Source organism: Staurois parvus, unplaced genomic scaffold (genome assembly GCF_062004578.1).
Source record: "Staurois parvus isolate SC_StPar_1 unplaced genomic scaffold, SC_StPar_1.0 ptg001026l, whole genome shotgun sequence".
Classification (NCBI taxonomy): Eukaryota; Metazoa; Chordata; class Amphibia; order Anura; family Ranidae; genus Staurois; species Staurois parvus.
In genome coordinates this window covers 1,110,445-1,129,231 of record NW_028318822.1, presented here as the reverse complement: position 1 = coordinate 1,129,231, position 18,787 = coordinate 1,110,445, and the positions used below count along the sequence as shown (strand labels likewise).

Below are 18,787 nucleotides of genomic sequence, written 5' to 3'. Positions count from 1 at the left end.
GGAAAAGGAGAAAAAGGAGAAGAAGGAGAAGGAGAAGGGAAAGGGGAAAGAGAAGGTGAGGGGGAGAAGGAGAAAAGGAAAAGGAGAGAAGGAGGAGAGAAGGAAAAGCAAAATGAGAGGAGAAAAATAAGGAGAAAAGGAGAAGGAGTTAAGGAGAAGAAGAAAAGGAGAAAGAGAAGGAGAAGGGGAAGGAAAGGAGAAGAAGAGACGCAGAGGAGTGAAGGAGGAGAAAAGAACAAAGACAAAGAGAAGACGAGGAGAAGGCAAGAATGGGAAGGAGAGAAGGAGAAAGAAAAAATAAGAAAAGGAGAATGAGAGAATGAAAAGGAGAGAAGGAGTTAAGGAGAATGAAAAAAGAAGAAAGAGGAGAAAAGGAGAATGCAAGAGGGAGAAGAAGATAAGTATAAGGAGAAGGTGAAGGAGAAAAATGAGAGAAGGAAAAGGTGAGGAGGAGGGAAGGAGAAAAGGAGAAAGAAAAAGAGAAGGAGAAGGAAAAGAAGAAGGACAGAAGGAGAAAGAGAAGGATAGAAGGGGGGAAGGAGAGAAGGAGGAGAAAAATAAGCAGAGAAGAAAGAGAGAAGGAGAAAGACTGGAGAGAAGGAGGAGGAGTTAAGAAGAAAGAGAAGGGGAAGGAGGATAGAAGGGAGAAAAGGGGAGAAGGTGTAGGTGACGGAGTAGGTGAAGGGGAGAAAGAGAAGTTGAAGGGGAGAAGGAGAGGGGGAGAAAGAGTTGGCGAGAAAGTGAAGGAAAGAAGGGGAAGGAGGAGAGGAGGAGACAGTTCTCGGGGCTGCAGTTCCTCTGAGCTCTACAAGGTGGTGATCTCACTTAAACCCAGACAGGAAGTCTCTATGCAAGACAGGAAGTGATGTCAGGTACAGACAGGAAGTACTGGGTGAGAGGTGAGTGGGGAGGAAGTAGAGAGGAGACATTGCTGGAACTGGCAACAGAGGCGGTAATAAGATATTTGATGTGCCTTCCTGTTCAGTTTCTGTATATCCCATTCTCCTGGTACAGAGGGAAGGCCTTCCACTGCATTCAGAGAGAGGGAGTGTAGAGGTCTGTCCATTTGTATCTCCAGCAGAGAAGAGACATTGGGGGGATGCGGGGTCATAGTGTGAAGAATACCCCCCGGCCGTCCCTCATTTGTACACAGATCCCTCTCTCCTCTCCTCCATTGTCCATCCTTTTAATCTGAATTACGGACCTCTAGAAAAATAGTTCTATTTACCGAAAGTCTTAGGGCCCATTCGTACTGTGGTGTGTGACGCCAGGCCTTGTGGCCCGTTCGTACTGTGGTGTGTGACGCCAGGCCATGGGGCCCGTTCGTACTGTGGCGCGTGACGCCAGGCCATGGGGCCCGTTCGTACTGTGGCGCGTGACGCCAGGCCATGGGGCCCGTTCGTACTGTGGCGCGTGACGCCAGGCCTTGGGGCCCGTTCGTACTGTGGCGCGTGACGCCAGGCCTTGGGGCCCGTTCGTACTGTGGCGCGTGACGCCGGGCCTTGGGGCCCGTTCGTACTGTGGTGTGTGACGCCGGGCCATGGGGCCCTTTCGTACTGTGGCGTGCGACGCCAGGCCTTGGGGCCCGTTCGTACTGTGGCGTGCGACGCCGGGCCTTGGGGCCCGTTCGTACTGTGGCGCGTGACGCCGGGCCTTGGGGCCCGTTCGTACTGTGGCGTGTGACGCCGGGCCATGGGGCCCTTTCGTACTGTGGCGTGCGACGCCAGGCCTTGGGGCCCGTTCGTACTGTGGCGCCAGGCCTTGGGGCCCGTTCGTACTGTGGCGCCAGGCCTTGGGGCCCGTTCGTACTGTGGCGCCAGGCCTTGGGGCCCGTTCGTACTGTGGCGCCAGGCCTTGGGGCCCGTTCGTACTGTGGCGCGCGACGCCAGGCCTTGGGGCCCGTTCGTACTGTGGCGCGCGACGCCAGGCCTTGGGGCCCGTTCGTACTGTGGCGCGCGACGCCAGGCCTTGGGGCCCGTTCGTACTGTGGCGCGCGACGCCAGGCCTTGGGGCCCGTTCGTACTGTGGCGCGCGACGCCAGGCCTTGGGGCCCGTTCGTACTGTGGCGCGCGACGCCATGCCTTGGGGCCCGTTCGTACTGTGGCGCGCGACGCCATGCCTTGGGGCCCGTTCGTACTGTGGCGCGCGACGCCATGCCTTAGGGCCCATTCGTACTGTGACGTGTGACTCCAGGTGTCACGCACAGTTGCGCTACACACATGCTTTGCACATTTTTCTGGGTTTTTCGTGTTTTGGATGCTATTGACAACGAATGGAGCCGCAAGCGTGGCGCGGGTGTTATGTACATTTTATAAATGCCCGCGATGTTCACAAAACGCCGTAGTGTAAATGCAATCTTATAACGCATCCAACCTCTAAATCATCGCATTTGCTATTTTAAGGGCGCCATTGAAAAATACCAAAAATACATTTTATTCGGCATGCGGGGGCTGCTGGGGAGCACAAGAGCATGAAGCTTCTCTGTGAGTCCCAGCCACAATGGACGCTTGTAAAAGGGGCTTTGCAATTGGCTGGCTGACAGGGCCAAAAGTCCCTGCCCTGACCTTTCTTTGCTAGAATACTGTCCCACCTGCTGAAGCCGAACCCTCAGCCAGCTTGTGCTCCGCTCCATGCCAAAGGCCCCCACACAGCATTCCCGGCATTGACCTTTATATCCCCAAGGAAGGGATGTCCACATGTAAATAAGGTTGCTGCACTTTACTGGTTGTACCTGGAAAATGGCACAAAACAGTCACAGCACGTCAGCCTACATTCCAGAGTCATTTGACAGTACATGTCAATCATATTTATTGGACAGTCTGCAGCAGTCACATGTGAAAGCATCATGCAGACATTTTAAGCCGCCATCTCCCTTTAACCGTCTCTCCTTCTGCCTGTGGTCTCACTGGAATTGGATCTCTGTATTCACCTGAGGGCTGTGAGTACTTGGAAGTATTGTGAGTACTGAGGACTTGGAGTATGGTGAGAACTGAGAGCAACAGGGAGTATTGTGAGTACTGAGGATTGGGTGAATTGTGAGTACTGAGAGTATTTGGGAGTATTGTGAGTACTGAAGGAGGGGAGTAAGTGGGAGTACTGAGAGTAACTGGGAGTATTGTGAGTATGGAGGACAGTGAATACTTGGGAGTATTGTAAGTTCGGAAGGAGGGGAGTAAGTGGGAGTACTGGGAGTAAGTGGGAGTATTGTGAGTATGGAGGATGGTGAGTGCTTGGGAGTACTGTGAGTACTGAAAGAGGGGAGTAATTGGGAGTACTGAGAGTAAGTGGGAGTACTGATAGTAACTGGGAGTATTGTGAGTATGGAGGACGGTAAGTACTTGGGAGTATTGTGAGTTCTGAAGGAGGGGAGTAATTGAGAGTACTGAGAGTAAAAACGAGTACTGACAGTAACTGGGAGTATTGTGAGTATGGAGAATGGTGAGTACTTGGGAGTATTGTGAGTACTGAAGGAGGGGAATAATTGGGAGTACTGAGAGTAACTGGTTGTATTGTGAGTATAGAGGACGGTGAGTACTGAGAGTAACTGGTTGTATTGTGAGTACTGAGAGTAAGTGGGAGTACTGAGAGTAAGTGGGAGTACTGAGAGTAAGTGGGAGTATTGTGAGTATGGAGGATGGTAAGTACTGAGAGTAAGTGGGAGTACTGAGAGTATGGAGGATGGTGAGTACTGAGAGTAACTGGTTGTATTGTGAGTACTGAGAGTAAGTGGGAGTACTGAGAGTAAGTGGGAGTACTGAGAGTAAGTGGGTGTATTGTGAGTATGGAGGATGGTAAGTACTGAGAGTAACTGGGAGTACTGAGAGTAACTGGGAGTACTGAGAGTAACTGGGAGTACTGAGAGTATGGAGGATGGTGAGTACTGAGAGTAACTGGGTGTATTGTGAGTATGGAGGATGGTAAGTACTGAGAGTAACTGGGAGTACTGAGAGTAACTGGGAGTACTGAGAGTATGGAGGATGGTGAGTACTGAGAGTAACTGGGTGTATTGTGAGTATGGAGGATGGTAAGTACTGAGAGTAACTGGGAGTACTGAGAGTATGGAGGATGGTGAGTACTGAGAGTAAGTGGGAGTACTGAGAGTAACTGGGTGTATTGTGAGTATGGAGGATGGTAAGTACTGAGAGTAACTGGGAGTACTGAGAGTAACTGGGAATACTGAGAGTATGGAGGATGGTGAGTACTGAGAGTAAGTGGGAGTACTGAGAGTAACTGGGAGTATTGTGAGTATGGAGGACGGTGAGTACTTGGGAGCATTGTGAGTACTGAAGGCTGTGGGTAATCGTAGTGAGATCTGTGAACAGGAGGAGAGGACGCCGTGTAATCAGACCCCCCTCTGGGTTAGGGGACATACCCGGTGCAGTCTGCAGATTCTGACTCTGCATTGGAGTCTGTTTGCTCTTCATACAAACCTGATTGTCTCCAGTCAGAGGAAAGGAAGAAGGCCTCTTGTTTGCTGGATTGAGTGGTATACTCCTAGATTGGGGTGCTGCCCTCTGTAGACAAACCTAACTGTATTCCACAGCCAAAGTACGCCTTGTCTGAGTATACTGCTGCCGTCCCTGAAATTCACGTGGGTTCCTGTACACCACATACAGCTGTAAGGCTTCCTCCAAACCCATCATGTAAGTGATTTATGTATTCCCCATGTTCTCCTCAAAGCTGTCAGAAGGACCCTCCTAAAACTGAGCAAAAATAGTTCAAACACACTTTACCTGGAAAATGTCATTTTTGATAAGGCAGGTAGGACAGGATATACCGAGGGTGCAAGAAACCCAGCAAATGCAAGAAACCCAGCAAATACAAAGTACCCCGATCTACATGTCCTACTGGGAGCAGCCCACCTATTACCCCTGTTATCCCTGTTCTTATATTGTACAACCAATACCGTCCAGATAACTCTCCGCTGCCTGTCTACAGAGAACCCTGCATAGATCACATGACCACATCAATGAGGATGGAGGAGGACCGGAGTCACATGACTGAGAGGATACTAAACCTCACCCTGGAGATCATCTACTTGCTGACCGGAGAGGTGAGGAGGATTCTGGGAGGTCACATGACATCACTCTTATGTCTATTAATAAAACACAGACCTGACCGGAGAGGTGAGGAGGATTCTGGGAGGTCACATGACATCACTCTTATCTCTATTAATAAAGCACAGACCTGACCGGAGAGGTGAGAAGGATTCTGGGAGGTCACATGACATCACTCTCATCTCTATTAATAAAATGCAAACCTGACCGGAGAGGTGAGGAGGATTCTGGGAGGTCACATGACATCACTCTTATCTCTATTAATAAACCGCAGACCTGACCGGAGAGGTGAGGAGGATTCTGGGAGGTCACATGACATCGCTCATCTCTATTAATAAAACACAGACCTGACCGGGGAGGTGAGAAGGATTCTGGGAGGTCACATGACATCACTCTCATCTCTATTAATAAAATGCAAACCTGACCGGAGAGGTGAGGAGGATTCTGGGAGGTCACATGACATCACTCTTATCTCTATTAATAAACCGCAGACCTGACCGGAGAGGTGAGGAGGATTCTGGGAGGTCACATGACATCGCTCATCTCTATTAATAAAACACAGACCTGACCGGGGAGGTGAGGAGGATTCTGGGAGGTCACATGACATCACTCATCTCTATGAATATAACACAGATCTGACCGGAGAGGTGTGGAGGATCCTGGGGATCACTCTGTAGCCTTCTTTTTTTTTTTCCGGGGGGTGGGTTGGAGAAATGATCCTCCCCAAACAGGATATTGCCCTAATCCTGTAGGTAAATAAGAGAACCTGAGGGGAAAAGTGAGTTTGATAATAAAGTTGAAAGTGCCTCCACCAAGGACAGGTCCTCTGTGAACAGAGGGGATTCCCTTCCTGGGAAATTATCCAGTTGTAAAATAACTGGGAGCAGAGGAACTACTGCAACCAGCATAAAACATTAACCATAAGTATATACACGGCTCAAAAACATGAAAGGAAGACTTTGTAGTCAGAGTATAGCATCAAGTCCATGAAACTCCTGGGATATTGATCTGGTCAGGTAAGTAGCAGAGGGGTTGTTCATCAGTTTCAGCTGCTTTGGGGTTAATGAAATTAACAACAGGTGCACTAGATGGGCAACAATGAGACGACCCCCAAAACAGGAATGGTTTTACAGGTGGAGGCCACTGACATTTTTTTCCCTACTCATCTTTTCTGTCTGTTTTTCACTGGTTTCACATTTGGCTAGGGTCAGTGTCACTACTGGTAGCATGACGCCATACCTGGACCCTACAGAGGTTGCACAGGCAATCCAACTCCTCCAGGATGGCACATCAATACATACCATTGCCAGAAGGTTTGCTGTGTCTCCAGCACAGTCTCAAGAGCATGGAGGAGATTCCAGGAGACAGGCAGTTACTCTAGGAGAGCTGGACAGGGCTGTAGAAGGTCCTTATCCCATCAGCAGGACTGGTATCTGCTCCTTTGTGCAAGGAGGAACAGGATGAGCCCTGCCAGAGCCCTAAAAATGACCCCCAGCAGGCCACTGGTGTGAAAATCAGAAACAGACTTCATGAGGGTGGCCTGAGGGCCCGACGTCCTCCTAGTGGTCCCTGTGCTCACTGCCCGGCACCATAGAGCTGGATTGGCATTTGCCATTGAACACCAGAATTGGCAGGTCCACCACTGGCACCCTGTGCTTTTCACAGATGAGAGCAGGTTCACCCTGAGCACATGTGACAGACATGAAAGGGTCTGGAGAAGCCGTGGAGAACATTCTGCTGCCTGTAACACCATTCAGTATGACTGTTTTGGTGGTGGGTCAGTGATGGTCTGGGGAGGCATATCCATGGAGGGACACACAGACCTCTACAGGCCAGACAATGGCACCCTGACTGCCATTGGGGATCGGGATGAAATCCTTGGACCCATTGTCAGACCCTACGCTGGTGCCGTGGGTCCTGGGTTCCTCCTGGTGCATGACAATACCCGGCCTCATGTGGTGAGAGTATGCAGGCAGTTCCTGGAGGATGAAGGAATTGCTACCATTGAATGGCCCCCACGTTCTCCTGACCTGAATCCAATAGAACACCTCTGGGATGTCATGTTTCGGTCCATCTGACGCCACCAGGTTGCACCTCAGACTGTCCAGGAGCTCAGTGATGCCCTGGTTCAGATATGGGAGGAAATCCCCCAGGACACCATCTGTCGTCTCATTAGGAGCATGCCCCTGACGTTGTCAGGCATGCATACAAGCACTTGGGGGCCATACAAACTACTGAGGACCATTCTGAATTGCTGCAATGACATTTCAGCAAAATGGACTCGCCTGCTGCATCATTTTTTCACTTTGATTTTCGGGGTGTCTTTGAATTCAGTCCTCTGTAGGTCAATCATTTTCATTTCCATCAAATGATGGGGCGTCCTTACCTTCCTAACACATTACCCCGTCCATGTCAGTATAGAGATCCAGCAGGAGATTTATCCCCATTGAGATCTGATGTGTTTTCAAAGTCTTCCTTTCATTTTGTTGAGCAGTGTAGATGAACACCAGTATGGAAGTATTATAAACTTTATATAATAAAAGATTAATAACAGTACATACATATACAAACAGGTGTTATCAGGGTCCAACGAGAGTCCTGGTGGAACTGTGCACATATACCCGGGTATATAAAGTCATTAACAGAGATACCTCCAGATGAATGTTGCAGCGAATTTCAGTTTTAGGGGCCACCAAGGATAATCCTGATTTGGACCTAGAGGCAAGAGTAGCGTTGATCGGGTGATCCTCCAGCCATTGTCCAACCAGCCTGGAATATAGCCTCTCACAAGCAGAAACTGTGGTGTGGCACTGGAACTCAGATACAGCCTGTCTACGCTGAGCCTTAGTCCCTAGTAGCTCCTAATCTGACATGCAACTGGACCTCTAACTAGAAAAGTGGTCATTGGATGCCAAACCTGGCTCTAGCCTAAGCTGGTTATAGAGCCCTAAGCTGAAACTAGGTATAGAACCCCAGACTAGATGGGACAGGTTTAACTAAAATAACAGGAGCTGCATATTCTATCTATTCATTCAGTCGTATCGGACCCTTGGCAATTGCATGGACCGTTACTCGTAAGCAACTTCTTCCATGAATTCTCTTAGCAATTATTTTACAGGGTAGGTTGCCAGGTCTTTCCCCAACCCCTACCATGCAGGAGATCCCACAAGGCCAGGGATGAAACTAGGACAATTTAGACAGGAACCAATTATCCTACCAGCATGTCTTTGGAGTGTAGGAGGAAACTGGAGTACGTGGAGGAAACCCACGCGAACACAGGGAGAACATGCAATCTCCATGCAGGAGGCGCCATGGTTGGGAATCGAACCCATGACCCAATTACTGCAAGGCAGATGTGGCCACTGTGCCACCCAGCTGCATATTAACTCTTGCAATAAACAGGTTCATCTGCTAATATACTGGAAGGTGACCACTACACACATACAGTAGCACAGACCTAGCTATCTTGCACTGTGCATGTGAGTTACTAACAATAGGACAGATATACTCAGTCTGTCTCAAGGATTCAGATACGTACTGAAGAAGCTGTGGGTAGCTGCAGTTAAACAATTGGAACATAGAAATACTTGCCCAATAGTCTTTGCTTCTGGTCTTGGTGAGAATACAGAAGCAGCAGCAGCAACTCCTGTGTGTGTGTAAGGTCTGAGATAAACAGCAGAGCTATCTACAAATTCGGACAGTAGAGGACAGAAGATCCCTACAACTCTTATCTCTATTATTAAAACAAAGACCTGTGAGGATGATTCCAACATGATATTCCTCTTGGTTTTCCAATACAGAGATTTCCTCTTCTGAAGTCAGGTGATCATATGACCATCACAGTGCCTCCATGTGACTCCTTAAAACCTGAGAGACACAACATGCAGAAGACTCTAGAAGTCACCAAGAAGATGATGGAGCTGCTGACAGGAGAGGTGAGCGGTGCCGGGAATTCTGGGACATTCTCCAGTAACAGACAAGGGATGTGTCTGGATGGTGACTGTATCATTGTGTGTGTCAGGTTCCTATAAGGTGTCAGGGTGTCACTGTCTATTTCTCCATGGAGGAGTGGGAGTATTTAGAAGGACACAAGGATCTCTACAAGGACGTCATGATGGACAATCAGCCGCCCCTCACATCACCGGGTAAGAGGAGACTTTATTGTAAAGGAGAGAGCAGTACGGAGGATCCACCTAGATCCCCCATCATCTGATAAACACATAGAAACAATGGATTCAGTCAGTGTGTGTGTTTCCTACAGATGGATCCAGTCATGGGAACCCACCAGAGAGATGGCCCCGTCCTCTGTATTCCCGAGATTCCACACAGGAAGGTCACTCCATCCCTCACCATCATCAGGTAGATGGATCCAGTAATGGGAACCCACCAGAGAGATGTCCCCGTCCTCTGTATTCCCAGGATTCCACACAGAAAGGTCACACCATCCCTCACCATCAGGTAGATGAGGAACAATCACTGATAGTATTATTAGGATCTGTACATTATCTGCATTGTTACCATTGATGGCATTTTATGTATTCAGAGTGGAAACCTGAGAGACTCTAAAGCTGATATTAAAAAAGAGATAAAAGAGGAGGATGATGAGGATGGGGTGATGGAGGAGTCAGAGTTTTTAAATGTTCACAAAGATCTGTACCAGGACACCATGGTGGAGTCATCCAGCTACAGGAACCAACCAGAGAGATGTCCCCGTCCTCTGTATTCTCTGGATTCCACACAGGAAGGTCACACCATCCCTCACCATCATCAGGTAGATTATCAACAATTATTGGTAGTTATGATTTATAAACGGCATGTTTGTTGCAATGAATGTTTATTATACGTTCAGAGAGGAAACCCTGGGGATTATAGTATTGTTGTTAAAGAAGAGTTTAAGGAAGAGGATGAGCAGTATGGTGTGATGAAGGAGCTTTCAAAAGCGTACAAGGACATCATGATGGACAATCAGCCGCCCCTCACATCACAGGGTAAGAGGAGACTTTATTGTAAAGGAGAGAGCAGTACGGAGGATCCACCTAGATCCCCCATCATCTGATAAACACATAGAAACAATGGATTCAGTCAGTGTGTGTGTTTCCTACAGATGGATCCAGTCATGGGAACCCACCAGAGAGATGTCCCCGTCCTCTGTATTCCAGGGATTCCACACAGGAAGGTCACACCATCCCTCACCATCATCAGGTAGATGGATCCAGTCATGGGAACCCATCAGAGAGATGTCCCCATCCTCTGTATTCCTGGAATTCCATACAGGAAGGTCACACCATCCCTCACCATCATCAGGTCGGTGGAGTTGAGGGTCTGGAACATAAAGTGATGGAACACTCTGACATGTGGAGATGATGTGTGGACTCTACAAGATGATATTTTCTATGTGATCTCACATCATAAATCCTTCTATATTACAGATGTTATTTTCTGCCATTCTCTTGGTTTAGGGTGAAGATCTGATGAAGATGAAAGTTGAGGGTGAAGTCTTTGCCCAGCAATCTGGCATGGAGGAGTCAGCTGAGTTATATCAACACAGCTCCGGCTACTATTTGAAAGAGTATATTCAGCAATTATTTGCATCTGGGGTCAGGGAGGAGAGCAACGGTAGCATAGTAGGAGGTCAAGGAGACCCAGTTGTCCCGGATGTTCCTGCAGCTGGTTGCCAAGTTGGCCTCAGTGATGAGGAGGTAGGGGATAATGGTGAGATCTCTGGCCCTACCTGGGTACCAAATATAGTAGAGTCAGGAAGCAAGGGAGAGGCAGATGATCAGCGAGGCAAGATGTCATCCAGGGGCAGCTCACAGAGGAGTGGAGAAAGCACGCGCCTTATTCCACCGGATGGTAGAACTCCGCAGATGCAAGCTACCGGTATCCCCCGGTCTTCTCCGCAAACCTCAGCTGTGTGGGCCTTTTTCAACACATGCGCTGAGGACCGCACCGCCGTCATTTGCAGTCTATGTCAGAAGCGCCTCAAGCGTGGCAATAGCATCAGCCATTTGGGTACCACATGTATGAACAGACATATGCGTGCTTATCACACAACTCAGTGGGAGCAGCACCTGCAGGCTAGCGGTTGGCAGCAAAAGGGCCGCATTCACCGTCCTCCTTCCAGCTGCCCCCTTTCCACCTCTCCCCCGCTGTACAGGATTCCCTCCCAGCAGTTATTTGAGCACAGAGCCAGTCACTTGCTGAACGACAATCTGCAGCAATTAATTATATCAGAGGTTATGGATGTGAGCATGAGGAGCATAGTGGTAGGGAACAACGGGCAGGGAGAACCATTTTTCCCGGGTGTTCCTGCAGCTTGCTACCAAGTTGGCCCCAGTGATGAGGAAGCGGGGGATGATGATGAGGTCTCCAACTGTACCAGAGAGAACAGATGTCCTATTCCACCGGATGGCAGAGCTCCACAGGTACAGGCCATGGTTATCCCCCGGTCCAATCTCCAGAGCTCAGCTGTGTGGGCCTTTTTCACCACCTGTGCTGAAGACCGCACCGTAGTCATTTGCAGCGTCTGCCTAAAGCGTGTCAAGCGTGGCAACAACGTCAGCCATTTAGGTACCACGTGTATGACGAGACACATGGCTTCTCACCATGCAACTCAGTGGCAGCAGCATCTAAAGGCTAGCGGTAGGCAGTATCAGGGCTGCACTCCTCCTACAGATGGATCTAGTACCAGAAATCTACCAGAGAGATGACCCCGCCCTCATCAGGTAGGTGATGAACAATTACTGATAGTTATGGATTATGCACAAGTAGTTTGTTACAATTAATGCCTTATTAAATACTCAGGGTGGAAACCTTGGGGGTTATAACACGGTTGCTAAAATAGTTTGAAGAAGGGGATGAGGAACATGATGTGATGAAGGAGCTTCTCAAAATCATACAAGGAGATCTCTTCCAAGGACGTCATGATGGACAATCAGCCGCCCCTCACATCACCGGGTAAGAGGAGACTTTATTGTAAAGGAGAGAGCAGTACGGAGGATCCACCTAGATCCCCCATCATCTGATAAAAACATAGAAACAATGGTGCGGTAGACCGCAAAGGGCTGTGCTCCTCCTATACAGGATTCCTTAGCAGCAGCCTCGAGTGATAGGAAAAGTATTTCAACAGGTTTACCTTACCAAAAAAATTGTAACCTAGAAATTAGGACACCCAAATGTTTGACAAGTCCTTTAATAAAAAAGTAAAAATTCTTAAAAATGTGTCTCATAAATCCATCCTGATGACCTGGCGCACACAACTGGTCTTATGGCACACGTAGTCTGACAGTTTCCCTAGCTTTCATCAGTAATATAAGGGAAGGGCCAGTGGTGGTATAAGTCTGCTTCAGGAGTCTGCAGATGTAAGCCCAGTCTTAGAACAGCCATTTGTAGACTTAGATTGTAAACTTTTTGTACATGATCCAGACTCATGGGCTCCTTGGTGAAGTAATGCACTCGGGCCCCTACCAGCCTGCAACAGGTGTCCCCATCACAGTGTCCCCTTACATCAAGTGTCCCCATCCATCAGGTGCCCCCATCAGTGTCCCCATCCATCACAGTGTCCTCTTACATCAGGTGTCCCCATCACAGTGTTCCTGTCTATGATGTGTCCCCATCAGTGTCCTCATACATCAGGTGTCCCCAGCACAGTGTCCCCAAACATCAGGTGTCCCCTTTACAGTGTCCCCAAACAGGTGTCCCTGTCACAGCGTCCCAATCACATTGGTACCATCCATCAGGTGTCACCATCTTAGTGTCCCCATCCATAAGGTGTCCCCATCATAGTGTCCCCATCCATCAGGTGACCCCATCACAGTGTCTCCATCCATCAGGTGGCTCCATTACAGTGTCCCCATCCATCGGGTGGCCCCACCACAGTGTCCCCATCTATCAGGTGACCCCATCAAGTGTCCCCATACATCAGGTGGCCCCTTCCATCAGGTGGTCCCATCATAGTTTCCCCTTCCATCAGGTGGTCCCATTATGGTTTCCCCTTCCATCTGGTGTCCCCATCACAGTGCCTCCTCCAGATATCCCCATCACAGTGTCCCCATCCATCAGCTGTCCACATCATAGTTTCCCCTTACATCAGGTGTCCCCATCCATCACAGTGTAACCATCCATCAACTGTCCACATCATAGTGTCCCCATACATCAGCTGTCCCCATCAGAGTGTCCCCATACATCAGGTGGCCCCATCACATGGTCCCCATACATCAGGTAACTCCATCACAGTGTCTCTATCCATCAGGTGACTCCATTACAGTGTCCCTATCCATCAGGTGTCCCCATACATGAGGTGGTCCCAATCACAGTGTCCTCATCCATGAGGTGTCCTCATCAGTGTCCCATCCTTCAGGATTCCCCATCACAGTTTCCCTATCCATCAGGTGGCCCCATCACAGTGTCCCCATACATCAGGTGGGCCCATCACAAGGTTGCCATACATGAGGTGATTATATCACAGCGTCCCCATGCATCAGGTGTTCCCATACATCAAGAGGTCCCATCACAGTTTCCCCTTCCATCAGGTATCTCCATCACAGTGCCCCCATACATCAGGTGGCCCCACCATAGTGTCTCCATCCATCAAGTGGTCCTATCACAGTTTTTTCATCCACCAGGTACCCCCATCACAGAGTCTCATCCATCAGATATCCCCATCTGTCAGGAATCCCCATCCATTACAGTGTCCCCATACATCAGATGTCCCCATACATTGTCTCCATCACAGTGTACATATACATATAGCGTCATCATTACAGTGCCCACCCATACATCAGAGTTGTGCCCACTCACAGAAAACAAGTGCTGCCCTCATTTGCAGTTAAGGCAGCTCCTTACTTTCCTCCCATCTGAGACTGTGATGGGTTCTTCTCAGTCTCAGTGCCGGCTCTCTTCCACCCCTGCAGGAGGGAGGAGAAAGCTGACTCCCCTCTCCAGCATCAGCCAGCCATTGCTTTTTTCTGACAGGAGTGACATACCAGTTACTCTTGTCAAAGAGCGGCACAAGCGACCAAATCGACAGTGCACCCCCCACCCCACACCAACACAGCACTTGGCCCCCTCTTCTCCTAGCCCTGATTATGGGATCCCTAGGCAGTGCTCAAGTATGCCCACTCATTAAGATGGCCCTGCCCATATGGGCTATTCTATTGCAAATGGCTCAGGAGGAATATTTTTAGAGTCTCTCTCCTCCGCAGCCTCTACTCTTTATCAAAAGCCTGTGATTTATCAAGGGACGAAAGAGTCAGTATTTACACTGACAGCAACTATGTTTTGGGGCAGCTAATGATTTCAGTCCCATTTGGAAGGCCGGGAGCTTTTTGGATGTTTTCTTTTTTTGCACTAATTTGAATTAGTGCAAAAAAAAATCCAAAAAGTACCGCTGTAAAAGGGGCAGTCGTTTTTCATTGCTTGAAGCACGGGTGTCAAACTGGCAACTGGCGGCCCTCCAGCTGTTGCCAAACTGCAAGTCCCATGAGGTATTGCAAGATTGACAGTTGCAAGCATGATTCCCAAAGGCAGAGGCATGATGGGACTTGTAGTTTCGCAACAACTGGAGAGCCGCCAGTTTGACACCCCTGGCTTAAACTAAACCAGAGACTGCGGACACGGTACAGGAGAGGACCAGAGACTGCGGACACAGTACAGGAGATGACCAGAGACTGCGAACACAGTACAGGAGATGACCAGAGACTGCGGACATAGTACAGGAGAGGACCAGAGACTGCGGACACAGTACAGGAGATGACCAGAGACTGCGGACACAGTACAGGAGATGACCAGAGACTGCTGACACAGTACAGGAGATGACCAGAGACTGCGGACACAGTACAGGAGATGACCAGAGACTGCGGACACAGTACAGGAGATGACCAGAGACTGCGGACACAGTACAGGAGATGACCAGAGACTGCGGACACAGTACAGGAGATGACCAGAGACTGCGGACACAGTACAGGAGATGACCAGAGACTGCGGACACAGTACAGGAGATGACCAGAGACTGCGGACACAGTACAGGAGATGACCAGAGACTGCGGACACAGTACAAGAGATGACCAGAGACTGGACACAGTACAGGAGATGACCAGAGACTGCGGACATAGTACAGGAGATGACCAGAGACTGCGGACACAGTACAGGAGATGACCAGAGACTGCGGACACAGTACAGGAGATGACCAGAGACTGCGGACACAGTACAGGAGATGACCAGAGACCGCGGACACAGTACAGGAGATGACCAGAGACTGCGGACACAGTACAGGAGATGACCAGAGACTGCGGACACAGTACAGGAGATGACCAGAGACTGCGGACACAGTACAGGAGATGACCAGAGACTGCGGACAGTACAGGAGATGACCAGAGACTGCGGACACAGTACAGGAGATGACCAGAGACTGCGGACACAGTACAGGAGATGAGCAGAGACTGCGGACACAGTACAGGAGATGACCAGAGACTGCGGACATAGTACAGGAGATGTTATAAAATATGCTTAGTATCCCAAATACAGAAATAATAAGTGCTCTAATCAATCAAAAAAACGCAAGTCCCAAAAATAATAATAAAAAAATGAGTCCTTCAAAAATACAAAGTTATTTAAAAATTCTCAAAATAAAACCTCCAAGTAGAAAACAGCCTCCAGAGTGACTTCTGAAACCAAAAACCTCAAAAAAAGAAAAAAAACGCACATAGTGTATTATCCTTAGGAACTTAACCTCTTGCCGTCCGCCTGCTGCTTATAAACGGCAGGACGGTGGCAGTCCAGGGGCAGGTTACTGTTCATAAACGGCACCCGCCATTTCTAGCTGTGCGTGATCCCTGGGAGCGCGCAGCACCACGATCCGGTGCCCGCTGTGTCCTCCGGACACAGTGAAACACCAATCGTCAGATGGGACCTCTGTACGAGGTCCCGATCATGTGATCACTGATTGGCCAATCAGTGATCACATGCAAAGTAGTAAGCAAGATGTCACTTGCATCCTCCAATTGGGGCAGCACAGTGGCTAAATGGTTAGCATTTCCGCCTGGCAGTAGTAGGGTCATTGGTTCGAATCCCAGCCACGGCACCACCTGCCTGGAGTTTGCATGTTCTCCCTGTGCCTGCCAGAGGGTTTCTCCGGTTTCCTCCCACACTCCAAAGACATGCTGGTAGGTTAATTGGCTCCTGTCTAAATTGTCCCTAGTATGTGTATGTATGTATGTAAGTTAGGGACCTTAGATTGTACACCCCTTGAGGGTTAGGGACTGATGTGAATGTACAATATACATATGTAAAGCGCTGCATTAATTGACAGCGCTATATAAGTACCTGAAATAAATAAATAATTAATTAGTATTCTACTCCTGTGTGCCAAAGACCCCTAGCTGTAATTAACGCGTCCCCTCCACAAAAGGTCCCAAATTCAATTAGTGTATCCTCCCCATTGTTATCCTGTTTACAGCTACAAATCCAATTATTGTGTTTCCTTGTCCATCCTGTCTTGTGCCCAGATGTCCTACATCCCTAACTAGTGCCTTACTTTTGTATTAATGTATTCTCCCCACTGTTATCCTGTTTACAGCTGCAAATTCAATTATTGTGTTTCCTTGTCCATCTTGTCCAACCAGTCTTTTGCCTAAATACAAATCCAATTATTGTGTTTCCTTGTCCATCCTGTCTTATGCCCAGATGTCCTACATCCCTAACTAGTACCTTACTTTTGTATTAATGTATTCTCCTGTTATCCTGTTTACAGTTACAAATTCAATTACTGTATTTCCATTCCTGTCCATTCTCTCCATTGTCATCCAAAATGTCCCTAAACTAAATTAAGGCAGTCCCTCCATTGTCATCCTGCTAATGACCCCCCTTCACCTCTCGTCCTGCTCAGGGGGTTTAAGAGGTCAGTGCTGGTCTCTCCTGTTGTTCCATTCTGTGTGCAGCCACTAAGGGATCCCAGCTGAGGCGGGACTCTAGTAGCCAGACTCTGCCTAAGCCCTATTGGAGTAAGGGGGACGCCAGAAGCTACATCAGCCCTGCCTGAAACGCTGTCAGCTTTGCCTTAGACTACCACATCAGCTGTGCCGGGGACTACCACATCAGCTGTGCCGGGCACTACCACATCAGCTGTGCCGGGGACTACCACATCAGCTTTGCGTGAGTGTATGCTTCCCCTGTGTTATCTGACTGTTTATTAACTGCCTCCTACCTCCCTGTTGGAATACAAACTGCTGTAGAGACTTTAACTTTGGGCTGGATTACAAGTATTTCGGACTCTCTTTCTCTGCACTACCCCCATGAGTGACTGTCGTCTGTTTTAATAAAGCTTTAAGTGTTTGCCGTCTGCCTCATGTGTTCTGTCTTGCCTACCCTCCGTCACAGTTACATATATAGTTACATAGTTAGTCTGGCTGAAAAAAGACAAATGTCCATCCAGTTCAACCATTAAAAAAGAAAAAGTTATAAACCTATACCCACAGTTGATCCAGAGGAAGGCAAAAAACCCAGCAAAGCATGATCCAATTTGCTCCTGCAGGTGAAAAAATTCCTTCCTGATCCCCCGAGAGGCAATCGGATATTCCCTGGATCAACTTCACCTATAAATGTTATATCCAGTTATATTCTGTGTATCCAAGAAACAATCCAGGACTTTCCTACAGCAATCCACTGAGCTGGCCACAACCAACTCTTGAGGGAGTCTATTCCACATGTTCAACACAACAAACACTTTACTCCTGAGCTAGGAAAGGACCCAGTAGACCCAATAGGAATGTTCTGGAATTTTCTGGAATATGCACTGCTTGCTGCCCTCAACAGACCGGGGTGGTCCGAATGTTTCTCCATTTGTATTCCACATGTTCGCAGGTCTCACTGTGAAGAAACCTTTCCGTGTTTGGAGATTACATTTCTTTTCCTCCAGACGTAAAGAGAGCCCCCTTGTCCTCTGTGATGACCTCAGGGTGAATATCTCTACACCGAGTTCACTATATGAACCACCGTTGCATGACCGCGCAATTGTCAGTTAAAGTAACGCAGCGCCGTATCACAAAAAATGGCCTGGTCAGGAAGGGGGGTAAATCCTCAGGAGGGCAAGGGGTTAAGCTGTGTTACCCTGCCTGTCTAAATCGCTGTTCATCTTCCTAAAGCAGCAGAATCCAGTTTCAGCAAAAAGTATAAAATGTCTAGACAAGGTCCCACGCACTCTTCTATTGCTGAAACAACGGAAGTGCATGCTCTTACTCCATGACCGCACAGCCACGTAGAGAGCAGATTCTACATACGATCATGGGCAAAATGTCTTGTCCCGCCTGCATCTCTGTCAGATAATGCACCACTTCACCCAGAAAATGAATATCTGCACAAAATGTAGCGCTTAATCTCTCATAACAACATAAACATTATAAATGAAAGAAAAGTCTTACAGAGAAACAGTTCTTAGACTTGGGATGAAATCTTCCATATAACACATGGGAAAAAAGGAGTGATGAGTCGTCCCAAAGGGAAAGGGAAATCCTCCACCAACACCATACGCAGCCTCGTATCTGAGGGTAAAACCACAGGTCATGCACCGCATTTATGGACGGGCAGATGGACGAAATGGACTAAGTATCTTCTCCACCTGAAGGCACCTCCACGACTTGCACCAGAAAGATAGTAACTCCAAATACTGATTTAAACCGCATTGGCATGGAAATGTGGAACCATGGAGCTTCTCCACCAAAAGACAACTCTTCCAT

The 18,787-nt window shown here is 48.5% G+C and overlaps 1 protein-coding gene and 1 pseudogene across 1 annotated transcript in view; both read left to right on the top strand.

Moving 5' to 3' along the window:
• The first annotated feature begins 2,336 nt into the window (after nucleotides 1-2,336).
• LOC149441101 (uncharacterized) overlaps nucleotides 2,337-18,787 on the top strand; it is a 261,575-nt gene continuing 245,124 nt past the window's right edge. The window contains exons 1-5 of the mRNA XM_089657773.1: nucleotides 2,337-5,053; nucleotides 8,858-8,992; nucleotides 9,079-9,202; nucleotides 9,319-9,515; nucleotides 9,601-9,828. Coding sequence (XP_089513899.1) covers nucleotides 4,958-5,053; nucleotides 8,858-8,992; nucleotides 9,079-9,202; nucleotides 9,319-9,515; nucleotides 9,601-9,828 — 780 coding nt within the window. The 5' untranslated portion in view covers nucleotides 2,337-4,957. The remainder of the gene's footprint in view (nucleotides 5,054-8,857; nucleotides 8,993-9,078; nucleotides 9,203-9,318; nucleotides 9,516-9,600; nucleotides 9,829-18,787) is intronic.
• On the top strand, nucleotides 10,379-17,394 carry LOC149441110 (zinc finger BED domain-containing protein 4-like; annotated as a pseudogene).